This window comes from Pelobates fuscus, chromosome 2 (genome assembly GCF_036172605.1).
Source record: "Pelobates fuscus isolate aPelFus1 chromosome 2, aPelFus1.pri, whole genome shotgun sequence".
Taxonomy (NCBI): domain Eukaryota; kingdom Metazoa; phylum Chordata; class Amphibia; order Anura; family Pelobatidae; genus Pelobates; species Pelobates fuscus.
This window is the reverse complement of record NC_086318.1, coordinates 16165848-16182462: the sequence shown is the minus strand read 5'-3', so window position 1 is coordinate 16182462 and position 16615 is coordinate 16165848. Positions and strand designations below refer to the sequence as shown.

The 16615-nt window shown below is 40.6% G+C and overlaps 1 protein-coding gene across 3 annotated transcripts; it reads left to right on the top strand.

Moving 5' to 3' along the window:
• The first annotated feature begins 3852 nt into the window (after positions 1–3852).
• Positions 3853–15993, top strand: LOC134585386 (lymphokine-activated killer T-cell-originated protein kinase-like). Of its 3 annotated transcripts, none has more exons than XM_063440792.1 (8): positions 3853–3920; positions 6545–6623; positions 8149–8245; positions 8949–9091; positions 10576–10745; positions 13424–13553; positions 13674–13850; positions 15523–15993. In XM_063440792.1, exons 2-8 carry the CDS (start codon positions 6563–6565, stop codon positions 15732–15734), a joined length of 990 nt encoding a protein of 329 aa, XP_063296862.1. In that variant the 5' UTR covers positions 3853–3920; positions 6545–6562; the 3' UTR covers positions 15735–15993. The 3 variants fall into 3 exon arrangements, with proteins under 3 accessions (XP_063296862.1, XP_063296863.1, XP_063296861.1); XM_063440793.1 differs by having other exon boundaries at positions 3878–3887; XM_063440791.1 differs by lacking the exon at positions 3853–3920 and adding an exon at positions 3940–3955.
• The last annotated feature ends 622 nt before the right edge of the window (positions 15994–16615 follow it).

Below are 16615 nucleotides of genomic sequence, written 5' to 3'. Positions count from 1 at the left end.
TGGGCACAAGATGCAGGCGCCATCTTGTTACCATGCGGTGCTCACTCGATGGGAGGGGTGCTTCGGCAGCCATTTAGAGTAGTTGGCACTGTTAGTTTCAAGGTTAGTTCTCAAGGCTTTTAGTAACTTCACATTTTATTAAGACTAACATGTAAGCTAGCTGCTACAATGTTTCACTCAACAGGAACCTAACATTTCTGCTGACGCACAATTTCTACTAACAAAGCATTCTTATAAGACTTGAATTATGAGGCCTAAGACAAATTTATGGGGCCTAATAATTCCACAACACTTGCACATGGCGCATGCTGATTTAATGAGTGCAATTCAGCTTTTTCTCAGACAACATTAGCTTCAGGTATTTGGAAACCACTTTATTCAGCTAACAGATCGCTTACGTCTTGCCGAGTATACGTGATTTTTGGATTCATAGTCAAGCAGGTGCATTTCCAATTCAGAAGACTTCTAACGTCAGCAGATTTAGCAAAAATTAAATAATGTTTCTGCCAGGTTTCAAACCTAAGACCTTTCTTATGTGAGGCGAACGTGATAACCACTACACTACAGAAACTGCCATGATTACATCTTTGCGCAGGAAAATTGGGGGAATGTGTTTGTTTTCTTCTTCTATGTATGTTGAAGGAAATAGGCAATTGAATCTGGGGACTTTTTAAATACGATGGGTATGCAGCAGTCTGTTGATGTGAAATTGTATTCCAGGGCATTCGCGGCAAAGTCCCCCTGAAGTCTATTCGCGGTTTAAGTGCATGCGAACAAGATGGTCGCCACCACGTTTTCCAATGTCGAATGGCGGCCACTTCGACTGTTCAGGAGTTCGAAGAACCATTGTCTAAAGTCCCAATAGCCACAAATAGGGTCACTCAGCCAACACAACAAGGTAAGACTGTGCTGATTCAGGTAGTTTTGGTAATTGGTAGTTCATTATAATAATATAATGAGGTAAGACTGTGCTGATTCAGGTAGTTTTGGTAACCGGTAGTTTATTATAATAATATAATGAGGTCAGACTGTGCAGATTCAGATAGTTTTGGTAACTGTTAGTTTATTATAATAATATAATGAGGTAAGACTGTGCTGATTGAGGTAGTTTTGTTATGAGGTAGTTATTATAATAATATAATGAGGTCAGACTGTGCTGATTCAGGTAGTTTTGGTAACCGGTAGTTTATTATAATAATATAATGAGGTAATACTGTGCAGATTCAGGTAGTTTTGGTTACTGGTAGTTTATTATAATAATATAATGAGGATGACTGTGCTGATTGATGTAGTTTTGGTAATTGGTAGTTTATGATATTTATATTATTAGGTAAGACAGTGCTAATTGAGTTAGTTTTGGTAACTGGTAGTTTATTATAATAATATAATGAGGTAAGACTGTGCTTATTGAGGTAGTTTTGGTTATTGGTAGTTTATTATAATAATATAATGAGGTAAGACTGTGCTGATTGAGGTAGTTCTGGTAATTGGTAGTTTATTATAATAATATAATGAGGTAAGACTGTGATGATTGAGGTAGTTCTGGTAATTGGTAGTTTATTATAATAATATAATGAGGTAAGACTGTGCTAATTGATGTAGTTTTGGTAACTGGTAGTTTATTATAATATAATGAGGTAAGACTGTGCAGATTCAGGTAGTTTTGGTAACTGGTAGTTTATTATAATAATATAATGAGGTAATACTGTGCTTATTGAGGTAGTTTTGGTTATTGGTAGTTTATTATAATAATATAATGAGGTAATACGGTGCAGATTCAGGTAGTTTTGGTAACCAGTAGTTTATTATAATAATATAATGAGGTAAGACTGTGCTGATTGAGGTAGTTCTGGTAATTGGTAGTTTATTATAATAATATAATGAGGTAAGACTGTGCTGATTGATGTAGTTTTGGTAACTGGTAGTTTATTATAATAATATAATGAGGTAAGACTGTGCTGATTGAGGTAGTTCTGGTAATTGGTAGTTTATTATAATAATATAATGAGGTAAGACTGTGCTAATTGATGTAGTTTTGGTAACTGGTAGTTTATTATAATATAATGAGGTAAGACTGTGCTGATTGAGGTAGTTTTGTTATGAGGTAGTTATTATAATAATATAATGAGGTAAGACTGTGCTGATTCAGGTAGTTTTGGTAACCAGTAGTTTATTATAATAATATAATGAGGTAAGACTGTGCTGATTGAGGTAGTTCTGGTAATTGGTAGTTTATTATAATAATATAATGAGGTAAGACTGTGCTGATTGATGTAGTTTTGGTAACTGGTAGTTTATTATAATAATATAATGAGGTAAGACTGTGCTGATTGAGGTAGTTCTGGTAATTGGTAGTTTATTATAATAATATAATGAGGTAAGACTGTGCTAATTGATGTAGTTTTGGTAACTGGTAGTTTATTATAATATAATGAGGTAAGACTGTGCTGATTGAGGTAGTTTTGGTAACCGGTAGTTTATTATAATAATATAATGAGGTAAGACTGTGCTGATTGAGGTAGTTCTGGTAATTGGTAGTTTATTATAATAATATAATGAGGTAAGACTGTGCTAATTGATGTAGTTTTGGTAACTGGTAGTTTATTATAATATAATGAGGTAAGACTGTGCAGATTCAGGTAGTTTTGGTAACTGGTAGTTTATTATAATAATATAATGAGGTCAGACTGTGCTGATTCAGGTAGTTTTGTTATGAGGTAGTTATAATAATATAATGAGGTAAGACTGTGCTGATTGATGTAGTTTTGTTATGAGGTAGTTATAATAATATAATGAGGTAAGACTGTGCTGATTCAGGTAGTTTTGGTTACTGGTAGTTTATTATAATAATATAATGAGGTAATACTGTGCTTATTGAGGTAGTTTTGGTTATTGGTAGTTTATTATAATAATATAATGAGGTAAGAATGTGCTGATTCAGGTAGTTTTGGTAACCAGTAGTTTATTATAATAATATAATGAGGTAAGACTGTGCTGATTGAGGTAGTTCTGGTAATTGGTAGTTTATTATAATAATATAATGAGGTAAGACTGTGCTGATTGATGTAGTTTTGGTAACTGGTAGTTTATTATAATAATATAATGAGGTAAGACTGTGCTGATTGAGGTAGTTTTGGTAATTGGTAGTTTATTATAATAATATAATGAGGTAAGACTGTGCTAATTGATGTAGTTTTGGTTATTGGTAGTTTATTATAATAATATAATGAGGTAAGACTGTGCTGATTGAGGTAGTTTTGGTAATTGGTAGTTTATTATAATAATATAATGAGGTAAGACTGTGCTTATTGAGGTAGTTTTGGTTATTGGTAGTTTATTATAATAATATAATGAGGTAAGACTGTGCTGATTCAGGTAGTTTTGGTAATTGGTAGTTTATTATAATAATATAATGAGGTAAGACTGTGCTAATTGATGTAGTTTTGGTAACTGGTAGTTTATTATAATAATATAATGAGGTAAGACTGTGCTGATTGAGGTAGTTTTGGTTACTGGTAGTTTATTATAATAACATAATGAGGTCAGACTGTGTTGATTGAGGTAGTTTTGGTTACTGGTAGTTTATTATAATAACATAATGAGGTCAGACTGTGCTGATTGATGTGGTGTTAGATATTGCTATGTTTAGCTCATGACATATAATCACTCCTCCTTACAGCACATCCTCCTCCCTGCCCACCAGCCTGGTGTAGTGAAGTCCATTAAGAAGATGACGTAATATGAGGAGACTCATCAGGCTCAGATAGAAAGCGCGTACCCGACTACTATGTGATCTGCTCACGGCACGCGCAAACAAGAGCGCGCGTGCGCCAGGGACTCCCACGTGATCTGCGTTTGAAAAACAGCGCGCGGGGAAAACGCAGCCGGTAACTGGCGGAGGGACACAGCGATACATCACAGTAAGAGGTCCCCTCACTGCGAGCTGTGTCACCGGGTACTGAGTCCCTGGCAACCCAGACACACCTCACCTCTCACAGACACACCTCACCTCTCACAGACACACCTACCCACACCCCGTACCTCTCACAGACACACCTCACCTCTCACAGACACACCTACCCACACCCCGTACCTCTCACAGACACACCTACCCACACCCCGTACCTCTCACAGACACACCTACCCACACCCCGTACCTCTCACAGACACACCTACCCACACCCCACACCCCGTACCTCTCACAGACACACCTACCCACTCCCCGTACCTCTCACAGACACACCTACCCACACCCCGTACCTCTCACAGACACACCTACCCACACCCCGTACCTCTCACAGACACACCTACCCACACCCCGTACCTCTCACAGGCACACCTACCCACACCCCGTACCTCTCACAGGCACACCTACCGAAACCCGTACCTCTCACAGGCACACCTACCGAAACCCCGTACCTCTCACAGGCACACCTACCCACACCCCGTACCTCTCACAGGCACACCTACCCACACCCCGTACCTCTCACAGGCACACCTACCCACACCCCGTACCTCTCACAGGCACACCTACCCACACCCCGTACCTCTCACAGGCACACCTACCCACACCCCGTACCTCTCACAGGCACACCTACCCACACCCCGTACCTCTCACAGGCACACCTACCTACACCCCGTACCTCTCACAGGCACACCTACCCACACCCCGTACCTCTCACAGGCACACCTCACCTCTCACAGGCACACCTCACCTCTCACAGACACACCTACCCACACCCCGTACCTCTCACAGGCACACCTCACCTCTCACAGGCACACCTCACCTCTCACAGACACACCTACCCACACCCCGTACCTCTCACAGGCACACCTCACCTCTCACAGACACACCTACCCACACCCCGTACCTCTCACAGACACACCTCACCTCTCACAGACACACCTACCCACACCCCGTACCTCTCACAGACACACCTACCCACACCCCGTACCTCTCACAGACACACCTACCCACACCCCGTACCTCTCACAGACACACCTCACCTCTCACAGACACACCTACCCACACCCCGTACCTCTCACAGACACACCTACCCACACCCCGTACCTCTCACAGACACACCTACCCACACCCCGTACCTCTCACAGACACACCTACCCACACCCCGTACCTCTCACAGGCACACCTACCCACACCCCGTACCTCTCACAGGCACACCTACCCACACCCCGTACCTCTCACAGGCACACCTACCCACACCCCGTACCTCTCACAGGCACACCTACCCACACCCCGTACCTCTCACAGGCACACCTACCCACACCCCGTACCTCTCACAGGCACACCTACCCACACCCCGTACCTCTCACAGGCACACCTACCCACACCCCGTACCTCTCACAGGCACACCTACCCACACCCCGTACCTCTCACAGGCACACCTACCCACACCCCGTACCTCTCACAGGCACACCTCACCTCTCACAGACACACCTACCCACACCCCGTACCTCACAGGCTCACCTCACCTCTCACAGACACACCTACCCACACCCCGTACCTCTCACAGACACACCTACCCACACCCCGTACCTCTTACAGACACACCTACCCACTCCCCGTACCTCTCACAGACACACCTACCCACACCCCGTACCTCTCACAGACACACCTCACCTCTCACAGACACACCTACCCACACCCCGTACCTCTCACAGACACACCTCACCTCTCACAGACACACCTACCCACACCCCGTACCTCTCACAGACACACCTACCCACACCCCGTACCTCTCACAGACACACCTACCCACACCCCGTACCTCTCACAGACACACCTCACCTCTCACAGACACACCTACCCACACCCCGTACCTCTCACAGACACACCTACCCACACCCCGTACCTCTCACAGACACACCTACCCACACCCCGTACCTCTCACAGACACACCTACCCACACCCCGTACCTCTCACAGGCACACCTACCCACACCCCGTACCTCTCACAGGCACACCTACCCACACCCCGTACCTCTCACAGGCACACCTACCCACACCCCGTACCTCTCACAGGCACACCTACCCACACCCCGTACCTCTCACAGGCACACCTACCCACACCCCGTACCTCTCACAGGCACACCTACCCACACCCCGTACCTCTCACAGGCACACCTCACCTCTCACAGACACACCTACCCACACCCCGTACCTCTCACAGGCACACCTCACCTCTCACAGACACACCTACCCACACCCCGTACCTCTCACAGACACACCTACCCACACCCCGTACCTCTCACAGACACACCTACCCACTCCCCGTACCTCTCACAGGCACACCTACCCACACCCCGTACCTCTCACAGGCACACCTACCCACACCCCGTACCTCTCACAGGCACACCTACCCACACCCCGTACCTCTCACAGGCACACCTACCCACACCCCGTACCTCTCACAGGCACACCTACCCACACCCCGTACCTCTCACAGACACATAGATGAATGTAGTGTAAATAGACATTTCTCAAATTCAAGATCTGTTGCTATAATTCATTATCTATTTTCCAGGAGCCACAAAGTGCAAACATGGAGGTAGCAGGAAGTGGGTTTAAGACTCCATGTAAAGTGAACAGAAGAAAGTCTTCAGGTAAGTTAGAAAATGTCCACAAACCTTGATAGTTATTAAAATTAAAACAACCATAAAATGAAGGTGTAGAGTGCTATTTTCAAAACCAACGAATATATTGTATAAGCTTTTCATTAATATTCATTGGGTGTTTTTGAAACACTCTACACACTTCCATTTGTTTTTTTAAATGTAATTTTTTTTATACACCTGGCTTGTTTGCAGTGGTGATGTATGTTTTGGGGGATACACTAAGGTAGGGCTTGACAAATTCATGGCTCCTAGGAATTTTGCCTTGGCGCTTGGGATTTGTGAGCCCGGCAGGCATGAGGCCGGCTAGTAAATTTTGGAGGCGGGTGGCAAGTGGGGGAGGGGGGGGGGGGTTATGGAGCCGTGGGGCGTGGAGACAGGTGGCTATTTGCGCATATTGCTACCGGGCAGCGAGGGAGCTGTGATGGCTCTGCTCCCTTATCCCTGTGCGCCCCTTTGTGAGACCGGGGCCGGAATATGACATCTTTGTGGTGGACAGAACCTCGCCACGCCCAGGATTATGGGCCCTTTAAAAACGTATGTGATTTATGTACTTTTGTACTCCGTAAAGAGAGACCGTCCGATAACCCTATTTTCCTGGAATTGTTTTGGGCATAGGATCATGTGTGGAGGGTGGGGGAAAGAAAAAAAGAGCACCCAGCACCACCTGATCTTCTGTAAACAAGTGATAGGCAGCCGTTCTGCTAGTAATAGTTTTAAGGATAGCTGTGTTCGAGTTCTAAATATGGCAAGATTAGAATTGAAAAGCACTCTAAGACCATCTCCAGTCTATTGTTGTATCATCTCTACGGCTCCTAAAAAAGACACTTCAAACACCAAAACCACTACATTTTAATGTAGCGTTTTTGGTACATAGATGCGGTTTTCTTTTCCCAAACAGTGTGAAACATCATTTCTAAGAAATGGCAATGTTTAAATTTGACCAAAAACACCTATAGAATGTATTCCTCCTTAATACCTTCAATTTTTTGAAGACGGTCTTGGTGTACATTTAGTCGTTTTTTTTTCATTTAATTTACAAAGTGGACGACGACAACACTGCAGCATTAAAAAGACACTATAGTCACCAGAACAACTACAGCTTAATGTATTTGTTCTGGTAGCTATACTATGTCCCTGCAAGCTTTTTGTTCTAAGCACTGTCTTTTCAGAGAAAAAAAGTGTTTGCATTGCTCCCTAGAGACACCTCCAGTGGCCACTCCTCAGATTGCTACTAGAAGTGCTTTCCAGGTCAGTGCGGCCTTTGGCTCCCATATGGGAAAGCATTGTGATTGGCTGAGATCATGACTTCTGGTGATTTCTGCCAAGGAGTTGAATCAGGGTAGAGCCAGTGCCATCAGACTGGAAATACGGTAAGATTTCACTATATTTAGGAGGCCAAGGGGGAGCCAGGGGTGCTAGATAGTGATTTTAACACTATATAGGGTCAGGAATACATGTTTGAATGTTGCTGTTCCGTTAAGATGTATAGCCAATTAAAACTCTGTTTTTGCAGGAGGAAGTGTACCTTCACCATCTGTTACAATTCCGTCTTCTCCATTTATGCAGAAGTTTGGGTATGGCACTGGAGTCAGCGTGTACCTCATGAAAAGGTAAGAATAAAATCTTGGGTTAGTAAAGTAAACATTTAGACAGTTGTGGTGGTTATGGTGCGAAGACTCCCCTAATGCTGTCCCACTTATCAACTTCTTTTTCAAATGGTTTGATACTTACCTGTACTTTCCCTTTTCTGTGTTATTACTAAAGTTGCAGTTCCACCTTCTGCAGCAATGATAGCGAATAGTTTTTCCGACTGTGTACAAGTAATTCATTGGCTCAAAGGAGCAGTTTGGCATTGTATTTGTATTCTGATAAATTTATATCCTATATTGTTTTATAAACTTTTTAAAAAGTATGTCAGTAAATTGTTAAAACTCTTAGGATTAATTACTAATTTCAGAATTCAAAGGGAATTTCACATTAAGGGACAAAATAGCTTAACTGGAAAAAGTAAACTATTGTTTCAGCTCAACAACTACTCTGGCCTTCAATTTGAAATTAAATTTAGTAAATATCAGTCTGTGTGCTTATGGACAGTTTAACTGAATCCTTCTTCTTTGTTTATTCATATATTATTGAAGCGGCTGTTTCATTTGCTTATTGGGTGTTATATCCTCCTAAAATCTGGAAGCAAAGCTTTTAGTAAATAAGTAATTAATTATTTGAATAGGTAGATATATTTGCACTTTTTGGTTGATTGGAGTAGTTTTATAATATAACCGATATACAGAAACCTCATTGTGCTTTAATACCAAGGTCTCCAAAGGGTCTTTCTCATTCCCCCTGGGCTGTAAAGAAGATTAGTAAGCAGTGTGACAAGTCGAGCAAGAATCTGTATGAACAGAGACTAAATGAAGAAGCAAAAATTTTGAAGACTCTGAAACACCCCAATATTGTAGGTACGTTAAAGGGTTACTCCAAACTTTTTTTATATTAACATTTTGGTTTAATAATGTCGTAAACAGAAGGAGAGTATACTCTGAAGCAAGGGGGAGAAACTCTATACTGGTATATTAAAGTAAAAAGGAAAGAAATATATTGTTAGCTAAATTGCTTACATAGGGATAAGTCTGGTGTGGTAAATAAACCTACAAACGGCAGCAAGATTATACAAAAAGGAACATATATATAAATACTTTATTAATTAAATTAATAACAATGTGATACAAATTGAGGTAAAGCTGGGGAGTCAGAGTAGTTGCGGTGTGTGTGTGTGTGTGTGTGTGTGTGTGTGTGTGTATATATAGCAAAAAACAATCCCAACCTTGTATATTGATCTCAAAAGGCAGCTTAATGAAATGGGAGAGAATCCCCTATAGTTACTGCTGAGGTCAAATAACAGGATGAATTACTGGGAGGAAGTTCACTAAACAGTGAGCTAGGCAGCTATATCTTAAAACAACTATAGATGCAAAAACAGGAGGGTCAGGTAGTTAAGGCCTGAATATGGAAAAAATAATAATAAATTAGGTCATATTGGGTAGCAGTTCAGGTTAAATAAGTGCAGTGATTGCCCCTACTTACTTTACCAATGGACAATGAAAATCTCTTTGGTTAATATAATGGGGAAGCAAAGAGGAGAAAACACTCATGCAGAGAGAATCAATCTCATAGATACTGAAAGACTTTACTCCTAATCCCTAATCCTAACACCTTCATGGGTGTTTTAGGCTAATGTGTTATCTTGCTAGATCCATGCCCTCCGTTTCATTTAACCCACACAGACAAATCAAAAAGAGAAAAGGTGGGCTAAACACCCAGTGAGTGCATTGGTGAATCAAGTGCCAAGTAAACCCTTTGCGCGTTTCGGTGCATAAGACTTCACCTTGGTGTGCTCGAATGTGGGGAGGAGCTAGATCGTCTAATGAAAATTCACTCTAGATTTTGGGCTGTAATCTTTGTAGTTGATATATCTTCACTGATCAATTTGACCATAATTTATAGCTGGTTATATGTGAGTTTGCAAATGGTCATAGTTTTTTTTTTTTTTTTATATCAATATTATGTGAGCCACATATTTTAATAGTAATATTATGTGAGCAAGATATTACCTTGCTGCAGAGGGATTTAGATGGACTGGACACTCAAATGGCAGATGAAATTTAATGTTGATATGAAGTTATGCACTTCGGCATAAAGAATGCAAAAGCAATGTATACCCTTAATGGAAGCAAATTCGGGATAACAGACAAAAAGGACTTGGGAATTGTTATAGACTACAAACTATTAATCATATGTGAACTTTTCCTGATCAGGTTTTAGATTGCTTACAAATCTTTTATTCTCCTATCTGGGAAGTTCAGATCGTTTCCCTTCAAGTTAAGCATTATTGGTTATTTCTCGCCATGAGATAAATTTGATCTTGTTTACCTGTTTTCCTCAGGTTATCGTGCATTTACTAAATCAAAGGATGGCATCCTCTGTTTAGCGATGGAATACGGTGGGGAAAAGTCACTGAATGACCTTATAGAGGAAAGGAATGAGAAACACCTAGGCCCTTTTCCTGCTGAAATTATTCTTAAAGTTGCGCTAAACATGGCAAGAGGTCTGAAGGTAATGCTCACTATTTTATATATATATATATATATATATATATATATACACACACACACACACACACACACACACACACTATTCTCGATGGCCGTGGCATCAAAAGCCGTAATGAGCATATTAGAAGTAGGTATGTAAGGTCCCTATATGAGACCTATAGTAATATGAAAAAGTCGGATGCGGTGGGCCTGTAATAAAAAGAGGGCCCACCCTAGATAAAGATATGAGAAAAGAGTGGTGGGAGGGGCAAACTGCCAGACTGAACTATAATGGGGAGCGGTCTGGCGTCCTTAAGAAGGGAAATCAAGCCCCTCCCATAACTACACGCCCAGCCTTCTATATACATATATAATATATATATATATATATATATATATATATATATATATATATATATATATATATATATATATATATATTTTTTTTTATTTTTTTTTTCATGGGGTGGGATATATTGGGCATAAGTGAACAATGCAGTTCTTGAATCTCATGTTGAAAGCAGGAAAAATGGGCAAGTGATTTTGACAAAGTCATGGCTAGACGACTGGATCAGGTTATCTCCAAAATGACACGTCTTGTTTTGGTTATCAGCAAAAATCCGCATGGTTATATGAAGCACAGGTCATGTCAAACTAACTTGATTGCATTTTATGAAGAAGTAAGTAGAAGTATAGATCAGGGTGTTGCAGTGGATGTGATCTATTTGGATTTTGCCAAGGCATTTGATACAGTTCCACACAATAGATTAGTGTTCAAACTCAAAGAAATCGGTCTAGATGAAAATGCTTGTTCTTGGGTAGAACATTGGCTTAAAAACTGAGTACAAAGAGTTGTCATTAATGGTAAATTTTAAGCTGGACAGAGGTGGCAAGTGGTGTCCCTCAGGGGTCTGTTCTGGGACCCCTTTTATTTAACATATTTATAAATGATCTTGGGGAAAAAAAGCATTGAAAGTCATGTTTCAGTGTTTGCAGATGACACACAACTCTGTAAAGTAATATTATGTGAGCAAGATATTCCCTTGCTGCAGAGGGATTTAGATAGACTGGGGGACTAGGCACTCAAATGGCAGATGAAATTTAATGTTGATGCGAAGTTATGCACTTTGGCGTAAAGAATGCACAAGCAATGTATACCCTTAATAGAAGCAAATTCGAGAATTGTTATGGACTACAAACTATGCAACACTGTGCAATGTCAATCCGCAGTGGCTAAGGCCAGTAAGGTATTGTCATGCATGAAAAAGGGCATTCACTCTCGGGATGAGTATCATTTTGCCTCTTTTTAAATCACTGGTAAGACCACATTGAATATGCTGTGCAATTTTGGGCACATGTTCTAAAGAAGGATATTATGGCACTAGAAAAAGTGCAGAGGCGGGCTACAAAATTAATAAAAGGAATGGAACATATCCGCTGTGAAGAAAGGTTAACAAATTTAAACCTCTTTAGTTTAGAAAAAAAAGTCGCCTGAGAGGGGATATGATAACATTATACAAATATATTTGGGGCCAATACAAACCGGACTTTACATAGGACATGAGGTCTTGTGTGTTTTTTTTTTTTCTTTTTTTTTTTTTTTCTGTAAGAACAATAAGGATGTGGAATTCTCTGTCTGAATAAGTGGTTTTATCAGAGTCCATAAAGATGTTCAAACAGCAACTAGATGCATACTTGCAAAAACAGAATATTCAAGGATATAATTTTTCAATGTAGGGTAATAGCTGCTTGATCCAAGGATTAATATGACTGCCATTCTGGGGTCAAGAAGGATTTTTTTTTTCCTAGTTTGTTGCAAGTGCTTCAAACTGGGATTTATTTATTTTTTGCCTTCTTTTGGATCAACAGCAAAAAAACTAATGTGAGGAAGGCTGAAATTGATGGACGCAAGTCTCTTTTCACCTTAGTACCTACCAAAAATGGTGCAATGAAGGACAACCATAGAACCAGTGTTGGGGTCATTGGCACCCAAGGCTCACTGATGCACGTGGTAGGCAAAGGTTAGCCCACCTGGTTCGATCACACAGAAGAGCTACTGTAGCTCAAATTGCTTAAAAAATTGACCACGATGGAAAAGGTTCAGAACACACAATGCATCACAGTTTGCTGTGTAACTGCAGACATGAGCACCCGTACTGGATTATGGAGCATCTGTGGGATGTGCTGAACAAACAAATCCGAGGCCCCACCTCACAACTTACAGGAATTAAAGGATCTGCTGCTAATGTCTTGGTGCCAGATACCACGGGACAAGTTCAGAGGTCTTGAGGAGTCCATGGCTCAATGCATCAGAGCTGTTTTGGCAGCACAAACATGATATTAGGCAGGTGATTTAGAGCAATACTGATCCATGATGGTTATTTTCATTCAAACATTTCCAGAAAGAAGATTCTTTGATGCTCAGATAAAAATGAAGACATTGTGCTTGTGAGGGTAGTCTTTGATGATATAGATGGGCGGAGAGATTGAATAATTCAATGGGATGCAAAACCAGTTCAAAGTAAACATATGCTTTATTTTTCTTTCTTTTTTTTCTCTTCTGATTTACAGCATTTGGACCATTTTCTAACTTTTTTTTGTGTTCAGTTTTATTCATTGTGCATAGTTGTCATATTCCTAACTCTTGCTCTTTTAAAGATATTATATTCTGCACATTCCCTGCCTTTCTTTGTCCTGCAGTATCTACATAACGAGAAAAAGATACTTCACGGTGATATCAAGTCATCAAATGTTGTTGTTAATGGAGACTTTGAGTCCATTAAAATCTGTGATGTAGGAGTGTCTCTACACCTGGATGAAAACATGACCAGTAAGTGATGTTAGTGTAGCACACCCAGCTTTCTATTACATTCTCCCTTTATTTTAGTGTACCTTCTTCTAAGTTATGTGATGCTTTCTACCTACCTAAATTTTCTTTCTGCATTTTTAGTGAGTGACCTAAACGCCTATTATATTGGCACAGAGTCCTGGAAACCAAGGGAAGCTTTAGAAGATGATGGGATCATAACAGACAAGTCTGATGTGTTTGCTTATGGCCTAACTCTTTGGGAAATGATGACTCTGTCAATACCTCATGTGAACTTGCCACCAGAGGGCGATGATGAAGGTGATGGCTTGGTGTGAAACACCTCAAACATAGAATGCATTTAACACTTCAGATGATGTGTATTGACCTGTTCCAAAACATGTTTTATCTCCCATAAGGATGGAGAAAATAGTCAGAGTTCTGAACTAACCTAAGAATTTGAGCTAAGTGGCTGTTCAACCATAATTTACATATTTCATATTAAGTGCACCTACAAATATTATATATAATTTTGTTCAAGAGAAATAGGGCTTTCATTTAACATCAAATATTTATACATGCAGCTTAATTTAATATGAATACAATTTAAATAAGATAAAAATTAAGAAATGTAGTTATTTTCCAAGTTCTGCATGGCATTTTAACTGTGAATGTCATAATACTATTATCTTTTATTTCATTAAACACTTACTGTATTTATTCGAGTATAACGCACACCCCTAATTTTCGATTAAAAATCGGTATAAAATTTTATACCGAATTTTTTTTTTTTTTTTTTTTTTTTTTTTTTTTTTTAAATCTAAAATTAGGGTGCTTGTTATACTCGAATAAATATTCGAGTGAGTGCTCCGATAATACCGACTGCCGGGCTCATTACAAGCCCGGCGGTCCTGGGGGGGCAGGCAGCAGCAAGCGTTTACTCACCTCCGTGCAGCTCCTCCAGCTTCCCAGTGTAAATCTCGCGAGACCCGCGGCCAGCTCTGACATCAGAGCTGGCCGCGGGTCTCGTGAGATTTACACTGGGAAGCTGGAGGAGCTGCACGGAGGTGAGTAAACGCTTGCTGCCCGCCCCCCCAGGACCGCCGGGCTTGTAATGAGCCCGGCGGTCCTGGGAGTTATAATCGGAGCACCCACTCGAATATTTATTCGAGTATAACGCGCACCACTAATTTTAAATTAAAAATCGGTACAAATTGCGCGTTATACTCGAATAAATACGGTATTTGCATGCTGTGATGTCCCACGAGTACAATGGTGCCACCCATGTACAGGTTTCATGATAGTTTGAAAAGTTACAGGTTTACTCACAGAGCTTGCTCATTTCAGTTTTTACACATTGAAATTTGCCGGATCGGTTTGCTAGGCCTATTTTGCGTTTGAGACCATATGGTAGCCCAGAAATGGGAATTATCCCCGTTATGACATTCCATTTGCAAAAGTAGGAGAGGATGGGGTGCAGGCTAGAAGAGCCATCATCCTCTGCCTGGAGACAAGGGAAGCCACCCTCAAGCACCTACAAGGTAAAAAACTAGAGGGTGGCTATAAAAGTTTATATTTTGACCTGTGCATCTGTATGTCTGTCAGTGTTGTGTATGCATCTGTACGTCCGTGTGCGTGATAGGTGCTTAAAACCTGTCTGCGGCCTGAAGAAGCTTAGCCTATTCAATTTTGGCCCCTACCTATTGCCAAGTTGTGCACGTCTGCAAATCAACAGATTGGTGAAATTGGGGGGGCCTTTCAAGCTTCACTATTATGTAAACCTTATTCTCTATCTCAGGGGTAGGTGAGCTTCGGCACTTCAGATTTTGTGGACTACATCTCTCTAAATGCTCTTACAACTATAATGCTGGAAAAGTGTCAGGACATCTGGAGGGCCAAAGGTTGCCTACCCCTATTCTACATGCTAGAGAACTACCCCTGCTTCCCCTCTTATATGTATATACTTCTAATGGAATCTCTTATGTTTGTACAGATTCATTTGATGAAGATCATTTTGATGAGGATGCCTATTATGAATCACTGGGGACCAGACCTCCATTAAATATGGAGGAACTTAATGATTCTTATCAAAAAGTCATAGAGTTGTTTCTCGTATGCACCAGTGAAGATCCAAAGGAACGACCTTCTGCTGCACAAATTCTTGAGTTTCTAGAAGACAAAGAAATAGTCTCGGAAAATATATAGTCGAGCCTTCGTTGAATAGAGTTTTATAAATTGTTTTTATCTTTGTATCCTTGTTGGACATTTTCTTTATATTTGTCACTGACCTTGTTTATGACTCTCTGCCTGTGTCTCCTATAAGTGCGTTCATGTTTTTGTGATCTATTAAATTGAAGTTACTTATTTCATGGTTTACTTCTGGTGGTGTGGTTGATCAAGTTGACAATTGGGGATTGGTTTGTTTAGAACATGAGTTGTGAATTGGCATAAAAAGCTGTTATTGCAAAAGTGCAGAAAAATGTGGTTGAAAGTAAATGCTGTCTGTATATATTTAAACAGGATGGGTTGACTGGAAATAATCTTTTTGAACTGCTTATTTTCTCACTAAAATGTAAACTTTATTTAATGTTTTGTGTCTGTTACTACTATTATATATTTTAGCGGTCAATGAATGCTGTTCTCCATCCATTAACAGACTTTGCTCTCTGTAAACATTTTGCTGTACATTGCCGGAGTCCTGATGTATTTGATGTGCATGTTTAATGGTATGTCACTAAAATATCACTGGCCCAATACTGTATGGTAAGCAATCACCGGGTTGGGTTCCCGTTCACAGGGAGTCTGCATACTTATTATATTTTAACTATACAGTTTAGGTGCCCTTGAATCAATCTGCTTTAATGAAGATCTATCAAGCTTTCTTACTTTTTGGTACTTTAATGGACTATTTCAGGCACCACAACTACAATGCAATTTTTTATTTTTTTTAGTTTCTGCATTGCCTATAAAACAAAAGCTTCATAATGCAGACTTGCTCTGTCATCTGGTATTCCCAGGTGTGGTGAATGAAGTGTGCTCACCCAAAACAGAGGCATCAGTGGATTCACTGCTTCTCTATAAAAAAA